General features: G+C 36.7%; 1 protein-coding gene and 1 pseudogene across 1 annotated transcript; both read left to right on the forward strand.

Moving 5' to 3' along the window:
• The first annotated feature begins 762 nt into the window (after positions 1–762).
• LOC147284022 (cell wall integrity/stress response component-like protein) lies at positions 763–3,022 on the forward strand. The gene has a single exon (XM_086244177.1). It carries the CDS (start codon positions 1,140–1,142, stop codon positions 2,511–2,513), a length of 1,374 nt encoding a protein of 457 aa, XP_086100303.1. The 5' UTR covers positions 763–1,139; the 3' UTR covers positions 2,514–3,022.
• Positions 3,023–12,239: 9,217 nt separating this feature from the next.
• LOC147284023 (uncharacterized) lies at positions 12,240–23,452 on the forward strand (annotated as a pseudogene).
• Positions 23,453–25,653: the final 2,201 nt, after the last annotated feature.

Consider the following 25,653-nt stretch of genomic DNA (forward strand, 5'->3'; position numbering starts at 1 on the left):
TTATTAATTTTTTCCAGTTTGGGCCATTTTTATTTTGCATTATAATCTTGAATACTCCACAATATATACTCTAAAGTTAGATACATTTTTCAATTTATGCCCTCTATTAGTTTGATCGCATTTGACTATCATTTGAAGTGTTATTTACTTAAGTGTAAACTAAAAACCCATGCGTGTTCTCACATGACATTAACAAGGCGTACACCCTAGTTTTTGAGAGCATTTTCGTAAAATCCCAAGTTAAACCTTAAACTTTGAACCTTGGATTTTAAGTCATGAACCTTGATCACTAGACTTTGTGTTCCAAACTTGTCAATCCTTGGACCCGATAATACGTCATATTTTGACCCGAGTTAGATGTCAAATCCCGAACCCTAACTCTTGGACCTTGAACTCGAGCTCAGACCTACATTAACAACTTTCAAGCTCCAAGCTTTGATCCTTATGATTAACCAAGAAGTGGAATGAAATCCATTTTTAGTTACAATTTTCAACCAAACAATGAGTCAATTTCTCACTTGATTTTTTAATTGCATTGTCATTCTATCTCCACACCTAAACACAACCTTGTGATTAGTTTAACACTCTACAGTAAGGAAAAACCAAATACTGAAAATTAGGATGTGCATTTCGATAACCTTTGTCATCTCTCTAAGGGCCAAATCCAATATTGACAAAAATGGATCATTTTAATTGGGATTATTGACCTTTAATGTCAATGTCTACACAGAATTTATTAATGCCACAATTTGAGGCATCTTTTGTACTAAAATACAATGTCGACTAAGCAAAGAATTAATGGCAGCTTAATTAATTTATAATTGCTGAGAGTAAAACAGGCAGTGAGGCAGAAGTACCAGAAGGGACCCAGTGAAACCGCGTAGGTAGCAAGCTCTCTTCACTCACACTGCCTACTTGCACCATGTGACTGATATCATCTGTAGCTCCTTTCGCATTAAAAGTCTTCCCTACTCCATTGTTTTCACTTCTCTATGCACATACATTAATACATACAAGCCTATATATAAATCCCTGCCATCTCTCTCTCTCTCTCTCTCTCACTTGTATATATAAACTCTGGATCCAATCCAATCCAAGCTGAACGAGATCCTTGGAGCCCTGAGACCTATATTTCACAAATGGCTCCACTCCTGTACTTGAGTCTCAGAAAGGTACTTGTGCTTTCTCTTATTCTATTCATCTTTTCTTCTATTCTCCTTTGTGCCTCCTCCTCAGAGTCAGAGCCTCATCATCAACAACTTCAGAGCTCACAACAGTTCCTTGGTACAAGGAAAATGTTGGAACTAGAAAAAGATGATGAAGACAACAACTACAAGCCTAAAAAGATCAAGACCACCACCACCCTATCCTCCAAAAACCAAACCAAGCTCATCAAGCCTACTAGTCTATCCTCCTCTAAAAACCAGACCAAACTCATCAAACCCAACCTATCCTCCAAGAACCAAACCAAGCTTCTCAAATCCACCAATTCTACCAAAACATCCCCCACTACTATCAAGACTACTATCAAGACCACATCAAAATCCTCAAACTCCACCAAACCCACTTCAAATTCCACCAAAAAAACCTCAGATCTAACCAAGCTAAGCACACCCAAGAACAAAACAACCAAACCCACCACCACCACCACCACCAACAAATCCCAAAACCCAATTGACAAGAAGACCCTCAAAGAGCTCCAATCCGAAAAAACAACCAAAACCCAGATCAAAACAGACAAAAAACCCAACACCCAACAAAAAATTACCAAGAAACCAATCCAACCAAGTTGGATTGACGAAGAAGACGACACCGATTTCGTCTCAGAGTTCACCGACTTACCCGGAAAATTCCAGCAAACACTTCTTCCAGACCTGGAGAGAATCTCAACCACTTCGAAAATCTACCTGACCAAAGCCAACAAGCAAATCACAAAGAGATTCAATCCCATTGTGGGCAACAAGTACGCACCCACCATTGCCTCCATAGTCTCCTGCGCATTTCTGATAATCCCATTGCTCTTAGTCTCTCTCCTCTTCAATCGCATCAAAGCCTACTTCTCTCTCCAAAAGCTCCTCATCTTCATCCAAGTCTATCTCGCCATCTACTTCTCCATCCTCTGCCTCTCTGCTCTCGTCACCGGGCTCGAGCCCCTCAAGTTTTTCTACGCTACTTCGCAGCCCACCTACGTTTGCCTGCAGGTGCTCCAAACGCTCGGCTACGTGCTCTACTTGTTGCTGCTCTTGATGTACTTTGTCCTGGTTTTCTCCACCGATTGTGGGCTTGAGTCGAGAATGCTGGGCCTGGCCCAGACCTTCGTGGGCTTCGCTGTTGGGCTGCATTATTATATGTCGGTGTTTCACAGAGCTGTGTTGCACCAGCCGCCCAAGACCAACTGGAAAGTGCATGGGATTTACGCCACGTGTTTTCTTGTGATTTGTCTGTTTGCTACGGCCGAGAGGAGGAAGAAGGCTTACTTGGAAGAAGGTGGTGAAGAGGGGAAGAAGAGCTAAGGAACAAAAAATCAGGTGATCGCTGGTCCAGACAGTACCATGAGGCCCGTGGTCTTAAACCAATCAAATTCATGGGTATACAAAGTGGAAATAATAAAATTGTTGTTATTGTCCCCTTTGTTGGTTAATATTGTGTTTTTGTTTTTTGAGATTTACTCATTAGGTACAATTTATTCCACCATAATCTTTTTAGTGGGCATGTAATAATACCATTAGCCAAGCAAGGCCAATCATGGTGTTATGAAATAGAACATTATTATGCAAGTGGAACAACTTGTTATATTGCTTCATTTTATATAATTCAGGCAATACCATTTTTACTATTGAGGGTTAGAATAATAGAAGACTATTATTGCTATTAGCACTTCTCCTTAATTACATTCTACCTTTTGCCCTTTGTTTACCTCGTGTTGACCTAAATCTCATATCGAATTATTAGTTATTACAAGAAGGAGATATCAGATGAAAATTATAAGGCATGCTTTGTCCCATGTTTTTTTTTGTCCAAAGTTTAGTCCCATGTTTTTCTTTTTTGTCCAAATTAAGCTTTGTACGTACCATTTTGGTTTTGATACAAATGAGAGAGTTTCGTTCCATGCTTTGCCCCATAACGCATGACATACAGCTACATTTTCAATTCTTAATATTGCCGAGTTTGTATTTTTCTTATTAAAGTATAGATTGTTCACCTGTGAATATATAGCATAAGTTAAACTTTAGTTTCAGTAGCTTTCCCAAATAAAAATGAAAATAATCATGAAGTTTTGTACCCTTTTGTTTTTCATTTTAATCGGCACACTTCTCCAACTCTCCGAGTGCACTTAAAAGAAAAATTTGGATTTTCCAGTGGACAGTTTCTGGTTCCTTCTTAGCAGAAGATGAGGAATGCTCTCCATTTTTTAAGAGGTTTTAAATTAATTGGGTTGGAGAGCAGTGGCAGACTGGCAGAGCCCAAGGCTAAAAGTTTGTCAACTACTGCACCGACGGTTTAACGCTGTGTCGGTGGCTGCTTAGATAGGCTAATGTGCAACCGACATATTTGCAGCAATCATCTCCTAGCTTTGTTTTCTTTGACAATTGACATCTCAGTCTTCGTTTATCCCTTTTAACTTCATGGTTGGGGTTGCTTTCAATTGATATGGACTCATGCCATGCAGTGACTGCCAACTACGATCCCCCACCAAATAATACCATCTATTTGTTTGATATATATAATATATGCTTCTGTTTTGATCATATCGCGGTACCATGTCTGTTTGAAAGTGCTTCTGTAGTTTTTAAGAAGCGTTTTTACTCAATAATGAAATTGCTAATTTATGTTAGCGCTTGGAATGGGTCGGGTTGGGTCGAGTTGGACTAGGGCTGCCCATCGGTCGAATCGAATCTGTAAATGGCCTTACCGATTCGATTACCGAAAATTTTGGTAATTCAATTTTAATGCCGATTTCTGAATTGATTTTTTCGGTATTCGGTAATTTTCGGATCCTTCGATTTTTGGCATTTTTCGGTATTTTCGGTATTAATCACAAAATACAATCAATACACAATCAGTACACAAAATACAATCAGTATACAATCAGTACACAATTAGTTCTAAATCTACACAAGTACACAACAAAAAAACCATTAATCAAAACAAGATTTACCTACAGTTACAGATTGGCGACTGAGTTGGGTGAGGTCGACCGTGAGGTAGATCGAGAGTTAGAGAGATGAGAGATGGAAGAGTGAGAGTCTGAGAGAGGCAGAGAGAGAAAGAGAGAGGAAGCCGCCGACATCTCTGGCTTCGATCCGTCGCCGTGGTTGATCGGATGGAGAATCCGAGTACACCATCGTGCTCAGGATGTTGAGAGGAAGAAGACTTGGGTGGTGGGAAGCCTCGACGCCGCCAGGAAGGGAAGTCAACGCCGGCGATAGTGCCGGATTATAGGTTCAGGTTCTGGGTTTTCAGCTAGATTCTGGGCAATCAACGGTCATGCGAAGAGAGAAGAGGGAGAGAGGAAGCTTTTGGGACTGGTCTCGTCGCCATCAACCGCTGGACGAGAGAGTTCTCGTCGGAGAAGGTGATCGGCGCAAGGAGAGGGAAGAGAGAGAAGAAGAAAAAAAATGAAAAGAAAAACTGAGAAAGTGAGGAAGAGAAAGTCACCGGGGGGGATAGGGTGGGTGGGCGCAAAAAAATAGAAAGGAAAAAAAAATGAAAAAAAAGAAGGGAAAGAAAAAAAAAAATTGGGGTTTGGGCAATTGGGGTTTCGATTGGGGTTTTGTTTGGGGTTTCAATTAGGGTTTTGTTTGGGGTTTCGTTTAGTTGTTTTAATTTATGTAATGCATTTCTATATAAATAAATAATTAAAAATATCCTAAACTCTAATATAAACTATAGTATAAGACTATAATACCATAATACTAAACCCTAATATAAGACTATAATACTATATGTTATATGTTATATATGTTACATATATAAATTATAGTATTATAAACTATGTAGTATATACTATCAAATATATAAACTATAGTCTTATAGTATTATAAACTATATACTATAAATTATATAAACTATATACTATCAAATATATAAACTATAGTCTTATAGTATTATAAACTATATACTATAAATTATATAAACTATATACTATCAAATATATAAATTATAGTCTTATAGTATTATAAACTATATACTATAAATTATATAAACTATATACTATCAAATATATAAATTATAGTCTTATAGTATTATAAACTATATACTATATTATATACTATTAATTACATAGTCTTATAGTATTATAAACTATATACTATCAAACTATAGTAACTACTAAGTACTAATTAGTTTATAACTTTATAACTTTATATATAACTATATATTATATACATAAACAATGTTAGGTATATATAACATTATAGAGTAATTAATAAATAATAATAGACTTAGTGTATAGAGTTTATTGTTTAGAAATTAAAATTGTATGCTTAATTGGGTTTTAAGTTTTAACTTTTAATTATACTATTATAGTGTATAGGATATTTAATAGAGTTTAGTGTATTTAACTTTTAAGTTTTGAAGTTTAGGATATAAGGTAAAGTGTATAGACTATAGAGAATATAATATATAAGGTAAAGTATCTAAAACTATACGTTATAACTAAAAGTCTAAATTAAACTATATACTAATTAGTAATTTTATTATATAGGGTATAAGTATAACTAAAATTATATATTAAAATATTATTATATAAGTAGTTTATACTTAATACTATATACTATATAGAGTTATAAATTATATACTATATAAAGTTAGTAAAGTTATATAAACTATATGATATTATAAACTATATACTATATAAACTATAAACTATAAACTATATAAACTATATACTAAGCATATTAATGTAATAATAATACATATAAATATATATAACCATATACTAATTAACCATATTAAATTATTAATGTAATAATATTACATATATATAACTAAATTTCGGTAATTGTTTCGGACTTTTCGGTATTTATTTCGGTAATAATCGATTCGGTTGCTTTCGGTCATAATTTTCGGTAATCAGTCTGTTTACCAACTTTTTTCGGTTTTTACCAAAACTAAACCAACTTTTTCGGTAATTTTTTGGTTTCGGATTTTCGATTTTCGGCTTGTTAAAATCCATTTACCAAACCAAAAATTTCGATCGGTAGTCGGTCGGTTTGGTAAATACCAAACCAATGAGCAGCCCTAAGTCGGACCCATATCGGCCAAACAACCGATTCCCTTGACCAACCGAGTTTGATTTCCTAAAATCAACAACCGACCCGACTGTTGTGGGTCGGTTGATGGTTGAGTAACCAACTATGTCGATTGAGGTCGGGCCGGTCGGTTGTTTGGTTGGCCAGACTGGCAATTCACATATACTACAAGCATTCAAATTTCAAGCAACATCATAATCACAATTCATAGAATTAGAACATTCAACCAAATATAAGTATTGGGCTTAATTTCACAACAATTAAGGTTCATTGCATGTAGTTGAATCAAACTCAAATCAATGACTAATTGAATATATATATATATAAGAGACTGAGGAGAGAGATCAGAGATGGACTTACATGATTAGCAACTTAGGAATTTTGCAATCACAGACAGCAGAGAGCAGGGGAGCTGAACTGAGCAACAGAAGTGGCTTCTTGCCGACGAGAGAAAAGATGAGAGAGAGAGAGGTCGTAGTCGAGAAAGTAGAGATTAGGGCTCAGAGAATGAGATTGTGAGAGTGAGTGATGTCTGCTGTGAAAGAAAAGATGAGAGAGCAGAGATTAGGGCTTCTTGTTCGCTGGCGAGAGAGAAGATGAGAGAGCATAGAGTAGATATGAGAGAGTCATCGACGAGAAAGAAAATGAGATAGCAGAGAATTAGGGTTGAGAGAGTGAAAGTGAGTAAGTGTGAGTCAAAAGCCTGAGAGAGAGAGAGAGAGGCAGAGAGGAGAAGGGGCTGGGCTAATTGGGCATAGGCTGTTTCCACTCACACACGCACACATGTCATAGCCCAACTAAACTCCAAAGGCCCAAAATTGCAACCAAAGTCGGTTGATGGGTCAGTTGTCGGTTATCTGACTTTCACTCAATTTCAAAATCGAGGCCTGATCCGACATCCATGAGTTATCTTTTGTTTTTTTGTAAAATAAATTTAATAATTTAATGAGGCCATGCCATGAAATTAAAGACAGATGATTGATTACTCCTTTGATGTTTTTTCTTTTGTTTTCTTTGGGCCATGTCAATTAATTAAGAAGAGAAAATTACAGATTTGGTCAACTTATTTTTATATCTAGTTCAATTTTGGTCAACGATCTTTTTTAAGTTATGTTTTGGTCCATTAATTGTTTTTTTTTTTTTTTTTGGCCACTGTCCATTAATTGTTTCATTTGTTCAATAAAGGTCCAGATTTGTGATTTTAAATCCTTCGGGTTGTGTTTTCTTCAATTATAATTGAAGTATAAGTTATATTTCATCATTTATTAGTCATAAAAACAAATTTAGAGTATTAGAATCTAAGAGAATTGAGATTGGGTGAAGTTTGAAAAATTAGCAGTTTCAGGTACCCTACTTTGGGGTCAATTATCTTGAGTTTTGGAACTCCAATTTGAATGATCTTTATATGGTTGTAAAGAAAAAATGCATAGTTTTAAAACAAGGATATGTTTGCTGAATTTGGGTGAGATTTGATAGTGTAAAAGGCAGACCAAATTTGAGAAAATAAATCTGGACCTTTATTGAACAAGTTGAACAATTAGTGGACCAAAATAGAACTTAAAAAAATTGTGAATGAAAATTAAACTCGATATAAAATAACTGGGCTAAATCTATAATTTCCTCTAATTAAGAATGAGTTGAATTTGGTGGACCGGATGAGTAAGTTGGGAGATGGAATTCTTGCTAGCATATTGTCTCATTTGTTGCTTAACGAAGCAGCAGCTACTAGTATCCTCTCTAAGCGATGGCCATCAAATTAAATATCCATCAAAGTTTTTTTAACTTGTAAATTTTATATTTATTTTTCTCTTATAAGAATTAAATATCCATAAACTTTTTTTTATTTTTTTTATTTTTTATTTTTTAACTTGAGCCCCTCAAGGTTTTCTACTCTACTTCGCAGCCCACCTACGTTTGCCTGCAGGTGCTCCAAACGCTCGGCTACGTCCTCTACTTGTTGCTGCTCTTGTCTCTTGATGTACTTTGTCCTGGTTTTCTCCACCGATTGTGGGCTTGAGTCGAGAATTCTGGGCCTGGCCCAGACGTTTGTGGGCTTTTCTGTTTGGCTGCATTACTATATGTCGGTGTTTCACAGAGCTGTGCTGCACCAGCCGCCCAAGACCAACTGGAAGGTGCATGGGATTTACGCCACGTGTTATCCTGTGATTTGTCTGTTTGCTACGGCCGAGAGGAGGAAGAAGGCTTACTTGGAAGAAGGAGGTGAAGAGGGTAAATCAGGTGGTCGCTGGTCCAGGAGGCCCGTGGTCTAAAACCAATCAAAAGTGGAAATAATAAAATTGTTGTTATTGTCCCCTTTATTGGTTAAGATCACCTCCCTTTTCCACCATTTTTTTTTTTGTATTTTTAGTGCTCTTTTTTTTTTTTTTTTTTGAGATTTACACATTGGGTACAATTTATTCCACCATAATCTTTCTAGTGGGCATGCAATAATACCATTAGTCAAGCAAGGCCAACCATGGTGTTATGAAATAGAACATTATTATGCAAGTGGAACAACTTGTTATATTGCTTCATTTTATATAATTCATGCAATACCATTTTACTATTGAGGTTAGAATAATAGAAGCCTAATGCTATTAGCACTCCTCAATATTCTGCCTTTTGCACTTTGTTTGCACCATGTTGGCCTAATTGAAATCTCACATCGAATTATTAGTTATTACAAGAAGGCATGCTTTTGTCCCATGTTTTTTTTGGTCCAAAGCTTTGTCTCATGTTAGTTTTCTACAAATGAGAGGTTTTGTCTCGTGCTATTGTCTCATAATGCATGATATATAGCTAATCCTTAAATATTGATCGACGAGCTTATATTTTTATATTAAGATATAAATTTTTTACCATTAAATTGATATGATCGAATATATGACCTAAGTTAAACTTGAGGTTCAATACATCTCCCAAATAAAAAGAAAAATAAACATGAATGAAGTGTAGTACGTACCCTTTTGTTTTTCATTTTAAGTGGCACACTTCTCCATCAAGTGCACTTAAAAGGAAAAGATTTGGATTTTCCAGTGGACAGTTTCTGGTTCCTTGTTAGCAAAAGATGAGGAATGCTCTCCATTCTAGCTCTTTAAATAAATTGGGTTGGAGGGCAGTGGCAGAGGCCGAGGTTATTTTTGTCAATTACCACACCGACGGTTTTGATGCTGTGTCGGTGGCTGCATAGAGAGCCTAATGTGCAACCAACATATTTGCTGCAGTCATCTCCTAGCCTTGTTTTCTTTGACAATATTGACATTTCAGTCTTCGTTTATCCATTTCAACTTCATGGTTGGGGTTGCTTTCAATTGATATGGACTCATGCTAGTGAGTAGTGACTGCCAACTACTATCCTCACCAAATAGAGGAAATTACATTCACTTATTATTCGCTAAGTCTCGTTTTGGTCTACAATTTTTTTTAAGTTTCATATTGATCCACTAATTGTCTGATGTGTTTCATTTTTGTCCAAAGCGGACAATTTTGTCCCTCAAAGTAAACTCATTGATACAAAACTGAGGGGTAAAATTGTTCAGTTTGGACTAAAATGACACTTAAAAAAATTTATAGACCAAATTGAGACTTAATGAATAATAAGTGGACAATTTCTGTAATTATCTCCACCAAATAATAACATCTACTTGTTTGCTATAATGCTTTTGTTTGATCGAATCGCGTTATCGTGTTTGTTTTAAAGTGCTTTTGTAGTTTATAAGAAGCGTTTTACTCAATAGCGCTTTTAGTGAAAGCGTTTAATTATATAACTATTTTGGTTGTATCTATATATATATATCAAGTGCTCTAAAAGTGTTTTTATAACGAGAAGAACTTGCCTATCACGGGTATAGGTGACGTGACGTCACCATTAGAGAGAAAATGAGGGTCTCTAACTTCAATGTCTCAAACCTCCTTTCTCTAGTGGTGATACCACATCACCTATCACGGAAATATGTAAGTTTTTTTCTTTTATAACATAGAAATTAGAAAAGACTTTCTAAAAATATGTTTGACCATCTAAAAGTGCTTTCCAAATATGCAACATCCGATCAAATGTTAGAAAGTTTTTATGGTAAGAACATATATAATATACAAATATATTGTTAACCTTTAATTTTGATAGATTTTCATATTAAAATATCAATTTGTGAATCTTTAGGTTTGTTTATGGCAATGAGTTAAATTTCGGGTTTCGAGAAATTTCGGTTTTGACAAAAATTTGATAGAAATAACGGAAATTGCTATCAAAATAAGAAAATTTTGAAAATAAGAAAATTTTGAATGAAACTTTAACATATGTTTATTTAACATATTATCTACTACATTAATAAAAAAAAATTGAATAAACCAAATTATATAATAGGTTTCATGTGCTATAAAATGAATATAATGTGTGCTGGAGGCAAATATTGTTAAATAAAAATGGTAAACACCTCAATTTTATTTATACTACAATATTACATCATGAATATATTACATAAGTAATCATTACCACATAGAGCTTCTATGAGATTCAAATTATACAAGTTATTTTCACCTCATTTTCAAATTGGCCAATTTGAGGTGAATAGGGATCTAATTTGGAAAATACTGCGTGCACAGTCCAAATAAGTTCACCATCATCTCCAACGTCAGGTCTATATTGATAGCGATGATTCTGCATCAAGTAAATATAGAAATACATAATTAGTAAATTAATTTAATGCTAAAACAATTAAAAAAATATGTACAAAATTACAAATAAATTATTGGATTACCTGCTGTATGCAAATCGTGCTATAATGTTTTGAACCACCAATTATTGATGATTTTTATCACCCACTATGCATCATGTTTTTTTTTCTAACTCTTTCTTCACTACACTTATCAACTCATAAATTGATCTCATGATAGGATACACTTATGTGTCGACAATACGTAAAACTACATAGAGAGGTTCAAATAGACCACAAACCTTATGCTCATGGGTCCAAAAAGAGTGATCAAGTACTATAAATTCCACCATAAGGCATGCATGTGAACTCCGGTAATTGCTACGGCCCCAATCATTACTGGTGGACCGGTCACGCGCCAGTGAGGGGAGCAAGGAGCGAAGAGAGAAATCGCTTGGGAGAGAGATAAAGTGAGAGAGAAGAAAGAGTGGACCAATCAAATGGAAAGATTGGTTTTAGAAGCTGAAAATTTTGACAAAATCTCTCGAAATTTTGTCCGGGTTCTTACTTGCTCGAGCTCGAAATTTCTAGGAAATTTTTCATACCCTAAAAAACGAAAATTTACTCCCTGGACCTACATGTTTATCACAATTTACATGGGCCAGTTATATTTTTACATATATCTTTTGTTTAAAAAAGAAAAACCAATCAAACAATTAAAGATTTTCACGTTTGACAAAATAGAAGCCCAACGGTCATGAGCACCTTTCTAATTCTCTAGCCCGAACTTAGGCCAGCAACTTTTTTATTCTCTAGGCCAAACTTAGGCCCTGTTTGGTTAACGATTAAATGCAAAAAAGAGCGAAAAGCAATATGCAATTGGTTCTTAAAAATAATAATAATAATAACAAACAGACCAAAAAAAAAAAAAACAATAACAAGGAAAACCTTCCCCTAATAACAATAACACAAATGCATCCTCTTCTTAAATTAGAAAACGAAGGAATCCAAATCCTTAATGTTATTGCTTTGGCTGCTTTAACTTTCTAAGGAAAACACTGGTTAGAGCAGTCACAAGTAAAAGAAGCCACCAAAAGATGCAAAGCCTACAGTAAGAAAAATAATAAAGACATTAACTATTGGAAGAGGTAAACTGCCGCATTCAAGAGTGTCGCCGAACATTGTAGACAGAATGTCAAACCACCGGTACTGTTCGTGTAATTAAACATATATATATTGAAGTATTGAAAGTGACATTATGAAATGTGCTTCACAAGACTAGAAGTTCCTGGAGGAGGGAGTGATAGTATGAAAATTCCATTTGAGGAAGATTATGGCTCAACCTAAATCTAAAGGTCCAATGGATAGGTTTGTTATTGTAGAAGCTCGACAAACTACATTGAATTCGGCGTACAAAAAAAAGAAAGAAAGGATGTGTGTCGAAAGATTGGGCCTTTCATTTTCTGGAGTGCATTACCATTCAATGTTGTGAATGATCCCTTTTGGGATACCTATGGTGGAAGGAATTGCATCTTATGGTGTTGGGTTCAAGCCCCCTTCAATGCATGAATTAAGGACTTGGGTCCTTAAGGAAGAAATGGCTGACATTAATGAAATGATGAATGTGCATAAAAGATCTTGGGAAGAGTATGGATGTTCTATTATGTCTTATGGTTGGACCGATGGTATGGGCGGAGTTTTAGTAAAGTTTCTTCTTAATAGCCTTGCAGGTACTTGGTTTTTGCAATCTATTGATGCTTCTGCTTTGGTAAAAAATGGAACTTTGATGTTCAGGTATCTTGATAATGTAGTAAAAGAAGTTGGAGAAGATAATGTGATTCAAATAATCACACACTATGCTTTGAATTACAAGAATGCAGGAGTGAGGCTTATGAAGAAGAGAGAGATGTTGTGGTGGACTCTATGTGCTGCTCATTGCATTGATTTGATGCTAGAAGATATTAGCAAATTAATGAAAGTTTTTGAGGACACGCTTCGATTGGCTAAGCAAGTGGTCAAGTTTATTTATGGGCATACATGGGTTCTTGCTTTAATGAGATTTTTCACAAAAGGTAAAGAGATTATTCGACCAGTAGTAACACGGTTTGCCACTTCTTATCTCACTCTACAAAGCATTTATAAACAAAAGCAACCTCTTGTGTCTATGTTTTCTTCAAAAGAATGGTGTGAGGGTCCATTTACAAAACACCAAGAAGGCATTAAGGCTCGTTCAACTATACTCTTTGATTTTAACTTTTGGGCTCATGTTTCTTTTTTGCATCAAGGGTGTGATTCCACTAGTATCCGTGTTGACAGAGGTTGATTTGGAGGAGAGGTCTGCTATGGGATATATATATATATATATATATATATATGAGCAAATTACAATTTTGTACCTCAATTTTATATGTTGTTTCAACTTAATACCTCAACTTTGAAAATTTGCAAAAAAGTACTTCAACTTTCATTTTGTGTCAAAATAGTACCTCCATTAGTTTTTCTGTCAAATAAACTGTTATATGCTGATGTGGCAGAGGTATTTTTGTCTTTTTTCCCACATTTAAAAAATAATAATATTTTTAAAAACTTTTGAATAAAAAAATTAAAACTTTTGAAACAAAAAAAAAGAAAATTGGGGGGGAGATGGGCAGGGAGGGTCGAGGTTGGGTAAGGAGGGGTGAAGGGCCTGGGTTGGGGTTGGGTAAGGGGGTGAGGGGGGGTGAAGGGGAAGGGCTGGGTTGGGTTGAGGGGAGAGAGGTAGGGGGTGGTTCTAGGTGGGGAAGAAGAAATAGGGCGGGGGGGCTGGTGCTGGGTGGGGGATGTGACGGGGCTGGGGGTGGCGGGACGGGTGCGACGAGAACGGGGGTGGGGATGAGGGGGAGAGGGTGGGTCGGGTAGGGAGAAGGAAGGGCTGGGTGGGGGCGAGAAGGGGAGGGATGGGTAGGGGCTGGGAGGAGAGGGGAGATGAGGGGGATGGGGCTGGGATTGGGTGGCTAAGGCCAAGGTATTAAAATTCGTTTTTTTAGGGTTTTGAAATCGAAACACATGTTTAAAAATTTTTCAGAAAGATTTCGTCGAAATTTACCGAAATTTATCAAAATTTATCGAAATTATCGAAACTTTCATATTTTCTATTTTCTCCAACTTCAGAAATTCACCAAAAATAGCTCGAGACTCCAAATAATTCATCGAAACATTCTACGGACTCGTATTGATGAGAACTAATTTCCTATAACCTCAAAATAGTCAAATTGCTTTCAAAAAGATTATGAAAAATCCTACTCTTATAATTTAATTCTGAAAAAAATAATAATCGCCAAATTCTTGAATTTTCATTTTCTAAAATTCATTTCAACACAACTAAGCTCTAGAACCACAACCAAAGGTCTAAGTTAGTTAAAATAAATTTAAAGAAATTTCTAATTCCTTTAAACAAATCTTAAAACAAATTTGAAAAATTTAAGCAACAAAATTACCATAAGCCCAAATTTGGGTTGTTGCACTTAATGAAGACAAAGCTTGACTAGGTGAGAGGCATGGAAAAAAAGGAAGGAAAGATAAAAAAAAAAAAAAAAACTGAAGAGAGAGGCACGAGGAAAAAAAGTAAGAAAAGAAAAAAAAAAGGAGCAAATTACACGTACGTATCTCAAGTTTACCCTATATTTTAACTTAGTACCTTAAGTTCAAAAAGTTGCAAGTTGGTACCTTAACTTTCATTTCGTTGCAACTGTATACCTCCATTACCTTTTTCGTCTGAGAGCACGTTAACCGCCTACGTGGAACTGACACAGGCCACGCGGACTGCAAAGCTGGCACCGATGTTGCATCCCGAGATTGGTTCCCGCCCATTTGTGATGAGTCAGCACTTTCCCTCTCAAACCATACTGCCATGTCATTAAAATTAAAATTAAAACTAATTTATAATAAACATTTAAAACATTTTAACAATTAAATGAAGCCATTTAATTGTTAAACAAAGAAATCAAACAGACGCACCTAACCTTACCCTCACCTGCGATCTCTGACCTCTCGTCTCCTTTTGAAATCGCAGAACCAGAAAGGCCCAAATCGCAGACGAAGAAGAGAAGAACTTGACTAGGTGAGGACAAAGATCAAGACTTGGGGACGACAGGATGGGTTGGAAGTTTCGCAAACCAGACGTTTATGACATGCCCATATACGGTAAGCTGCGCTATGATTCTCTCTGTAAATCTCCATTTTTCTGTGGTTTGAACACATTTTGTGGGCTTTATATAGACTTTAGAGTGCGGCCATTTTTCTGTGATTTGAACACATTTTGTGGGCTTTATATAGACTTTAGAGTGCGAACTGTTGCCTTTTTTCTTTTAGGGTTTCTGTGGATATGTAGTGTTTGGACTCTGTGCACTTTATTGTCTGGGTATGGGGGTGTGGTCGCATGCCTTGTCTGGTAGTGTATTATTTTATTGTGAATTGCTTTGTTTTTGTGTGTTGAGTCATAAAAGGCTGTTTGGATAGGTTAATGATCCAACACCATATGAGTTGTATTGACTGGTAGGTGGCAGTGAGCAATAATAGTTGATTAAAATATTGGGGTCCTACTTGTCTCATGTATGCCTTAAAATATTGTGTAAATATCACAAACTGATTGGGTTTTGTTTTGTTGTGTTTTGTTTACAGACAATCCAAATTTATTCTCCATTCGTCTGCATCATGGTGGGGAACTAACACCTGAAAAATATAAAGGGGGGCATATACAGTGGGTTGATTATTGTGCAAAAGACCAATTGTCTTTCACTAAGATTGATAGCATGGCTGAGAAGTTGGGGTATGGAGAAACATTTGTCTTCTATTACTACAAAATACCTGACTGGCAATTTGATGAGGGGTAGATGCAATTAGAGTCAGAGGAGGATGTTGAGGCCATGTGTGGTGTGGTGTCAAAGGAGTTCCCAATATTGGACATGTTTTTTGAGCATCTTAGTCTAGAGGAGGCATATAAGAGACACAAGGACTATGTAGATGAGGTAACAAGCATACCTAGTACAATGGTTATTGAAGAAATAGATGAGAAAGGTAGTGATGAAGAAATACATGAGGAAGGTGGTAATGAAGAAATATATGAGGAAGGTAGTGAAGCATGTGTTACTAAATGTGCTGAGACAAATGAGGATGTTCCTACGACAAATTTTGCTGGTGGAGAGCCTCAAAATGCAGGTGGTGGTGAAGCAGATCCTAATGATTTCGATGATCCGGAGTATGGCCCTGATGATGATGATCATAGGTTTACAAGATTTATTGAGCAAGAGTGTGAGATGGAAGAAAATCTAGTAACACCAAATGTGGATGGAAGAAGATCCACACAAGAGCAGTCCACCAGCCAGGAGCCTTCTACTTCAAGACCACATGTGGATTTGCATGTGGGGGATATGGAAGATATTGAGGAGGGGTACAACACAGAGGAGTTGGAAATGGTAAATGGATCAGATGATGAGGGTCAACCCCGCAGAAGATATCCTTGTTTCAACCCTGACATTGACCTAGCAAACCCTAACTTTATTTGTGGTTTGACATTCAGAGATGCCACCTTGTTCAGGGCAGCAATTAGGGAGTATTCAATCAGAAATGGTCTTGGTTGTATTCATTTCACTAGAAATGAGTTATACAAGCTTAATGTGAGGTGAGTTAAAGACTGTCCTTGGAAGATTCATGTTGGGAAGATGTTTAGAGAGAATACCTTGCAGATCAAGAAGATATACAAGTACCATAAGTGTCAGAGAGTTCATGAAAATAGGAATCTGTTTAGCGATTGGATAACTGAAAAGTATGTGGAAAGGATCAAGAATAACCCAACATGAGACACTAAATCATTCATGCATACTATTCAGGCAGAGTGGAATGTGTCAGTATCAAGGATGCGAGCTTATAGGGCACTGAAGAGGGCATAAACAATCATTGATCGAAGGCAGTCATGCAGAACAATACAAGAGATTGTGGGACTACTGTGCAGAGATTAGAAGGACAAATTTTGGGAATACCACAAAGGTTAAGCTGGATGGAGGCAATTTTCTAAGGTGTTATATGTGTCTAAATGCATGTAAGGAGGGATTCAAGAGAAGTTGCAGACCATTAATTGGTCTTGATGGCTGTCACCTGAAAGGGCCATTTGGTGGGCAATTACTAGTAGCTGTGGGTGTTGATGCAAATGAGAAGACATGGGTCATAGCCTACACTGTGGTGGAAATAGAAAACAAGGACTCATGGGGATGGTTTATTGAGTTGTTGGATGATGATTTGGACATTGTCAATTCCCATGGTTGGACTTTCATAACCGACCAACAAAAGGGTTTATTGCCAGCATTACATGAAGTACTGGCTAATAGTGAACACAGATTTTGTGTCAGACATCTGTACACAAATTTTAACAAAGAGCACAAGGGTCAGGCTCTAAAGGATGCACTCTGGAAATGTGCTAGGGCAACAAATGTACCACATTTCAAAGTTACAATGGAGGAACTTAAGAAGCTCTCTGACTCTGCCCATAGTTGGTTGAAAGAGAGACCTGCTGAGCATTGGAGCAGGTCACATTTTAAAACTTTGCCTAAATGTGATATGCTTTTAAACAATATATGTGAATCATTCAACTCGGTTATTGTAAAGGCTAGGAGTAAGCCCATCCTTACTATGTTTGAGATGATTAGAACAATGCTCATGAAAAGGATCCAAGTAAGGAGAGACAAGATGTTGGCTTTTAACAAACCTATATGTCCTAAGGTTATAAAGAAAGTGGAGACAACAAGGTAGCATGTGCTGGATGTGTGATCACTTGGAATGGAGGAAGTAGCTATCAAGTGGATGCTGGAAGAGGGAATATTTTTGTTGTGGATTTGGACAATCATAGTTGTGCTTGTGGAAAATTTCAGCTGACTGGGACCCCTTGCTTACATGCAGTGGCAGTTATGAATCAAATGAGGATGAAACATTTTGACTACGTGGCCCCATGCTATACCAAAGACAAATACTTGGAGGCTTACACTTGTTTGATCAATCCATTGAATGGTATGAGCATGTGGCCCCCAATTGAAGGTGTTCAAATAAATCCTCCCCAATACAATAGGCAACCAGAACGGTTAAGATTGAAGAGAAAGAAGTCTGCTAATGAGCCTACACAACCCTTGGCCGACATGAATAACCTAGGTAGACATACATCATTGAAGTGTAGCAATTGCAAGCGGCCTGGACATAATGCCTGGACTTGCCACAGAGAACAGGACCAGCAACAAGGGTCAGGAGGGGAGGGAACTCTCAGGTATGTGTCTTGTGTTGGGTTAAACATTTTATTTGGGTTTAGAGATCTACTGTGTTATTCCATCAGAGACCAACACTTTTTTTTTTTTCAATGCAGGTAAGAGCAGATGGTGTGCCAGGCATATCTGCACAACCAGGCTTGAGGACAAGGGGATCATCTAGGGGGAGAACAAATCCCCAAGCAACTAGGTCAACAAATAGAACCAGAGCTTCACATGCAGCTCAAGAACTACAGTCATCTCAAGCCACCAGTGGAAGTGCACCACCAGCAACCCAGGAGGGTTAGTGAATCATTAAGGGTCCAGCCAAAAGATATTTTGGTATTTTGAGAAATGTTGGATGTACTTTGGTTTTAAAACTTTGGATTTTGGTACCACTTTGTATTTTTGGACATACTTTGGTTTTTGGATAAAGTTATTGCAGTTAGGACAACAATTTGTGAAGTTGGGAAATATTTTGGAAATATTTTGGACAGCAATTTGTGAAGTTAGGAAATATTTCAAAAATTTGTTGTGAAGTTATGGTAGTGATATTTTTGTGAAGTTGGTTGAACAATTTATGTAATTCATTTGAGCCAACAAAATGAATATTTGGGAAACCAAATCCCTTTGTTTATTATCAATGGTGTTCAATTGTATTCCAATTGTCTTTATTATTTCATTTTACAATTGTTATAGTCACCCAAATCATTTGACAATTATTTCATTCTATTATCAAATAAAATGGTGCATAATAAAGGCATCAAAATGGTGCATAATAGTAAACTTTGCAAGCACCAAATTCCTTTGTTTATTATCAAATAAAATGGTGCATACTCATAAACTTTCCAAGCATCAGAATTAAGCACAGCTTTGTCAATTCATTTCTCCAAACCACTATTACATAGGCATAAAGGCATAATAACTGTAAGGGGTGAAAACAATCAAAGGTTGCATAACCTTACAAACTTCCAAAACAACCAATACCACCCAAAAATACCATACCCTTACAAACCACAAAACAACCCCTTAAGCTCTGCCCAAAATCAACTATACCCATAAAACCCCCTAAACTCTTAAGTTCTGGCATACAACCACAACGACATCAGATATGAAAACATCACCAACGCCCAAAGTATTTTGTTCTTCCTTCGAAGCTGATTAATTTCGGCTTCATCCATTGAAGACTTCCTCAGTAATCTAGATATTATAATCTTTGCTCGTTCACATATCGGGGGATCCACCCAATTCCAGAATTGACAACCTCCTTGCTGCACATTGAGCATGAAAATGAAAAAGACTCATTTTACACAAAAAAACATTACCTTTTTTCTATATTGAATACCCAACTCAACAAACCCTGTATCTGGAACATCGAAGAAATCTCCTCCCTGGATTTAGATTAGTCCAGGCAGTAAAGAGTAAAGCTCTTCTGCCGCACATGCAAGACACACAATCCATCGGGCATGAAACCCAAAGAAGAAATAACTCAGAGAGAGATGAAGCCCTAGATCTGGAAGAAGAAGGGTAAGTCTCCTAGATCTGCTCTTTTGATGTTGAAGGGTCTTCAATGTCACATTTTTCCAAGCCACCAGCAACAGCAAGCTTTAACAATTTTTAATATTATTTTAAATGATATGGCAGGTGACCTGGCAGTATGGTTTGAGAGGGAAAATGCTGACTTATCACAAATGGGCGGGAACCAATGTTGGAATGCCACATCGGCGCCAGCTTTGCAGTCCGCGTGGCCTGTGTCAGTTCCATGTAGGCGGTTAACGTGCTCTCAGACGGAAAAGGTAATGAAGGTATGCAGTTGCAATGAAATGAAAGTTGAGGTACCAACTTGCAACTTTTTGAACTTGAGGTAGTAAATTGAAATATAGGGTAAACTATTTAAAACCCCCTAGTTAGAGCTTAGTTATTTTAAAACACCCATTATTAATAAAACTAATTTAAAACCCCCTATTAATCACTTAAATTCTCCCAAAACCCCATGATCAACTAACACCCGACTAAATTTAACCCCCTTTTATTTTAATATTCTGATTATAACCCTAGGATTATTGAAAATCAGAAAATGAGATTCATGTATCTCATTCTCACTAGGGGTGGGCACCCGAAGGGGGGGGGGGACGAGACTTACCTCATCTCGTTCCCATCTCATGATTTGAGTTTAGGATCGGTACGGAACTGGATGAGGGTTTTGGGATTATGGTACCATCTCGTCCCGTACCAAACTGGTTCGGTACCATCCCGATCCCAGACTAAAAAATAATAAAAATTCAATTATTCAATTTTTATTCAAGATTCATCTTCAAATAATAACCTGTAAACATAACCTATTTTTATTTAACTATGCAAACGGAACAAGAATTCAAGTAATAACCTGTTTTTATTCAAGATTGAAAATTCATCTTCAAGACTTCAACAATTCAATTATTCAATTATTCAATTATTCAACAATTCAAAATTCAAATAAACAACAATACAACATAAACTTCAACAATTCAAATATTCAAAGTTTCAAAGTTCAAACATAAACTCATAAATCAGTAAATCACAATTAAGCCTCATGGCTTATTTACCAAATCCAAACTAAAAAACATAATTAAGCCTTATGACTTATTACATCCCAAACTAAAAAAAAAGCTGAAAAAACATAATTAAGCATATGGCTTATGACATCACAAACACAACAAACATAATTAAGCCTTATGGCTTATTATATCTCAAACTCAGAAATTAGAATTAAGCCTTATGACTTATTACATCTCAAACTCATAAGTAATTGAAATCCAAATTACTTTCCCTTTGCTTTTGGATTTGAACTCTTCAAACTACAAGTGGCATCAATGGTACTACTTGCATATTCTACACAAAATAATTCATAGCAATTAGTAACTTAATTCATGAAACCTACAAAACAAATACAAACTTACAAAGCAAACCAAGTAAAGTTTAAGATATTAAACAAAACATTACCTGCTTCAACACTTTCATAAAATTCAAGTTCTTCAAGACAAGGTTCATCTTCTAAATCCAAGTTAAAAAATGAATTGGGCTAAGTGGTATTTGGGCCCATTAAATTAAATAAATAAATTTTAATTAATCGGTACGGGATGGGACCATTCTGGTATTGAACCTTCAAGACCGATCCCATTCCGTTTGAGATTGGTACGGTACGAGATTGGAAAAAAAAAAACAGAATGAGACCAAACGATACGGAATGACACGGAACGGTATGGTTTCGATATTTTCGGTCTTAATGCCCACCCCTAATTTCACACACACACACACACACACACACACACACACACACACACACACACACACACACTCTCTCTCTCTCTCTCTCTCTCTCTCTCTCTCTCTCTCTCTCTCTCTCTCTCTCTCTCGCTCTCTCTCTCTCTCTCACATCTCTGTGCTCTCTCCCCGCGACTGTCGTCAGCGCGTGCTCCGTCGTCCGGCGACGATTGCCGGCGAAGATGGTCCCAACACGCTCACCTCTCCTCCCTCTTCCTCCCTATGTCCTCTACTCTCTGCGAAAACGAACGACAGCAGCAGATCGATCCCAGGCAGACTCGAGCTCCCTCGCCCATGATCTGCCGATTCCAGCGACGACGAGGTGCCGAACAGCCATAGATGGCTTCCTTTCGTCATTCCAAGAAGCAAAAATGGTGAGCTTTTTGTTCTCTTAATTTGTTTCGTGTTATGCTCAACTTGAGTTTTGTTTCTGTTTTTCTGTTTGGCTTATCCCTAAGTTTTGTTACTGAAAAAATTTAGAGAAAATGAAACTAAACTCCCTGAATTTTCTGATTGCGATTTCTTAGCAGCTAAAGAACGATCTTTTTTATTTATTTTATTTCTTGCGATTTCGGTGTTTGATCTGTGGTCAATCTGATAATTCAAACTTTGTTATGTGATTAACCATTCACATAACAAGAAGTTGATCCCCTGCGAGTATAAAAAATTATGGCCAAGGATGAGAGCGAAGGAAATTTACAAACGAAGGCTCACAAAGGAAAGAATTTCTTCACATGCACAAATTTTGATTTTTCCACTATTGATTTTGATCCTTTGATTTAGTAACAATGTAACATATTCTCTTAAAGCCGCTATTGAACATAACTTTGTTTCACTTTTAGTCATAAAAGAGATTGAAAGGAAATTATAATTTTTAGGAAAGATGTGGGAGAAATGATCTTCACAAATCACGAGATAAGCATATTCTCGTATACTGTAAACCAAAGTGCATAAAGGAATTTTTTCTTCAAATGAAAGTTTGTATTAAGAACCTGCAATTGCATTCATGGACTTGGATTGTGGCATGCCCATCACCTTTGCCACCTGAAATTGGAGTCCCAAAATCTGAAGCCTCAATTCAGTGGCAGCATAGGCCATGTTTCCAAGCTAAGCTGAGAGAGAAGAGATGTAGAGATAGGAAGAGAGAGACATACCTCTTTCTCAAAGCGAAGGGAGGATCATCTTCGTGGTGGTTTGCTGAAGAAGGGCACTGAGATTAATCCAAGCAGAAGCAACGATCGTCCTATCGACGACGGCAACGATGGTGAGTCGCCGAAGAAGGGAGCAGTGGCAAAGCTTGCAGACAGAGAAAGAGAGGGAGATGGAGATAGACAAATACAAGAAAAGGAGACGGAGACGGAAGAGAGGACCCGTTTGGTATAAACGGGCCTCTTTCAAATACAAAAAAGGACGTGAGTCTTAAAAAGTAACGAGAGCCTAAAAATGATTTTATAATCATTAAATCAAATTTTTTTAGGAAATTTTTTTATTTAAAAATTTAAAAAAAATTATTATTTTTTAAATGTGAGGAAAAAGACGAAAATACCCCTACTACATCAGCAGATAATAGTTTATTTGACATAAAAACTAACGGAAGTACTACTTTAATACAAAATAAAAGGTGAGGTATTTTTTGCGAGTTTTCAAAGTTAGGATACTAAGTTGAAACAACATGTAAAGTTGAGATATTAAATTGTAATTTACTCTATATATATATATATATATATGAGTTGATGGATGTTGCAAAGGAGATCTCTTTCAATTGTAGAAAGGTGGAAAGAAAGTATAAATCAATTTGGAAGAAAATAGATCAAAGGTGGACTTCACAACTTTATCAACCTTTGCATGCTAGTTATTATTTGAACCCTCAACTTTGTGTTGAAGAAAATTTCTCAAAAGATGAGGAAGTGAAGAAGAGCTGCACATTTGCATGGACAGCATGTTGTCTTTTGATGACCGTATAGCTGCTGATATGTAGTTGGACTCTTTTGATGAAGCGAGAGGAGAGTTAGGATCCCTACTTGTAGTGAACTTTAAGGAAATTACGCAGTCCAGGTTATTATTTTTAACTTACCATCATATTTATTTTAATATAATGTAATTACTTGGGCTAAATGATACTTATTTTTGGGTAAACTTCATTTTAGTACCTCAATTATACCACGTATTTTAACTTGGTACCCCATCTTCAAAAAGTGGGATCCACATACCACTATTTCAATTTCGTGACAAATTAGAATTTTCGTTAAGCTAGCAGTCATGATGCCCTTATGTGGCACTAATTAGGCGCGTTACACACTGCCACATGGGCCTGACACAATGCCACGTTGGCACAAAAATATTAAAATAATAAAAAAATAAGAATTCAAAACATTTAAAAAATAACCCAAATTAAAAATAAAGAAAAGCCCAACAACCTAGAGGTGGGCATCAACCCATTCGACCCGCTGCTCCGACCGTTTAGCCTCAAGCCGACCCACCCCGATAAAGGCGGCTCAGGTGGTGGGTTCCGTCCTCTACCGCCTGCCGAAGCCGAGCCGAGTAGCGAGAGAGAGTTGCAGGCGAGAGAGAAAGAGAGTGGTAGTGGCTGACTGACTGCCATATTTTGCGAGAGAGAGAGAGAGAGAGAGAGAGAGAGAGAGAGAGAGAGAGAGAAGTTTCCTTGTCGGCTTAGCCTGCACTCTGACCCGCTCCGACCGCCAACCCGCATAACCTCAACTCCGATAGAGCCGACGATGTGCGGGCGATGGCGGGGTGAGCCCCAAGCTGACCCAACTTGCCTGATGCCCACTCCTACAACAACCCTTCTCCTTCCCCATCCAACACCACCATTTCGCTTTCCCCACATTGCAACTTTCTTCTTCTTTTTTTCTTCTGCTTCTTTTCTTTTTCTTTCTTTTTCTTCCCTTTTTTTTTTTCTTTCTTCTTTCTTCTCCTTCTTCTTGTCTGCGACTCTCTCCTTTTCTTTTTCCTTTCTTCTTCTTCCTTTTTGTTTTTCTTTAATCTTCTTCTTTCTTCTTGTCTATGATGTGAAGTTTTTTTGTTTCCTTTGATGGTTTATATTTTTGAAGAAGGGGTTGGTAGATCTGGGTGTATAGGAAGAGAGACAGAAAGAGAAAGAAAGAAGGACGAAAGGAGGGGTTCGCTGGAAAATTACCCGAGAAGTCGCAAGCTTCTTTTCTTCAATTTGCCGCCGTGGGTCGTGTTGGGACAAGGGATAGGTACCAAATTGATCAGCACGATGAGAGGAAGTTTATGGTGGAGGTATGAGGTCACGTCGTGGCAAATCGGCGAATCGACTGTGAGGATTTTCGAACTTATTTTTCTTCAATTCACTGTACGTGTTGGTAGCTCTAATGGTGGAAAGGATGACAAAGGGAGAAAGAGGATGAAAATATGGTTCTAACGCCACTGGCCTTGTTGGGAATGGTGGCCGAAAATGGAAGATGGGTTCGGGTCGGGTCGCACGTAAACGAAAACAAAGAAAGAAGAAGTAAGAGTTGCAGAACAAGAAAAAAGAAAAATAAAAGGAAGAAGAAGAAAGAAATAAAAAAACAAGGAAAGGAAAGTTGCAGACAAGAAGAAGAAAGGAAAAAAAAAAGTTTTGGAGATTGGTTGGGATCTTTGATCTGTACAAGGGTTGGATGCTTTTTCTTTGTTTTTTTTTTTTTTTTTAAATTTAATAATGGAGTTTTTTAATTTTTTTTAATTTATTCTTCTTTTAAGTAACTTTTACTTTTTCTTTTCATATTATAATTTTGAACAAATTATCCGTAAGTACCTCAATTATACACTGACTTTTAACTTAGTACCCCAACTTTGAATACTTGACAAAAAGTACCTCAATTTTCATTTTGTATCAAAATAGTATCTGCGTTAGTTTTTCTGTCAAATAAACCATTATCTGCTGACGTGGCAGGAGTATTTTCATCTTTTTCTCCACATTTAAAATATAACAATATTTTTAAAAGAGAAAATTACAATTTAGTACTTTAATTATATACTGACTTTCAACTTAGTACCCCAACTTTGAAAACCTGACAAAAAAGTACCTAAACTTTCATTTTATGTCAAAATAGTATCTCCGTTACATTTTTTGTCAAATGAATCGTTATCTGCTGACGTAGCAGAAGTATTTTCGTCTTTTTCCCCACATTTAAAAGATAATAATATTTTAAA

This window comes from Dryas octopetala, chromosome 5 (assembly GCF_963921425.1).
Source record: "Dryas octopetala chromosome 5, drDryOcto1.1, whole genome shotgun sequence".
In the NCBI taxonomy this organism is placed as follows: Eukaryota; Viridiplantae; Streptophyta; class Magnoliopsida; order Rosales; family Rosaceae; genus Dryas; species Dryas octopetala.

Excerpts from the sequence above, each read along its gene's own strand:
- LOC147284022 (XM_086244177.1), top strand. The coding sequence starts at position 1,140 with ATGGCTCCACTCCTGTACTTGAGTCTCAGAAAGGTACTTGTGCTTTCT.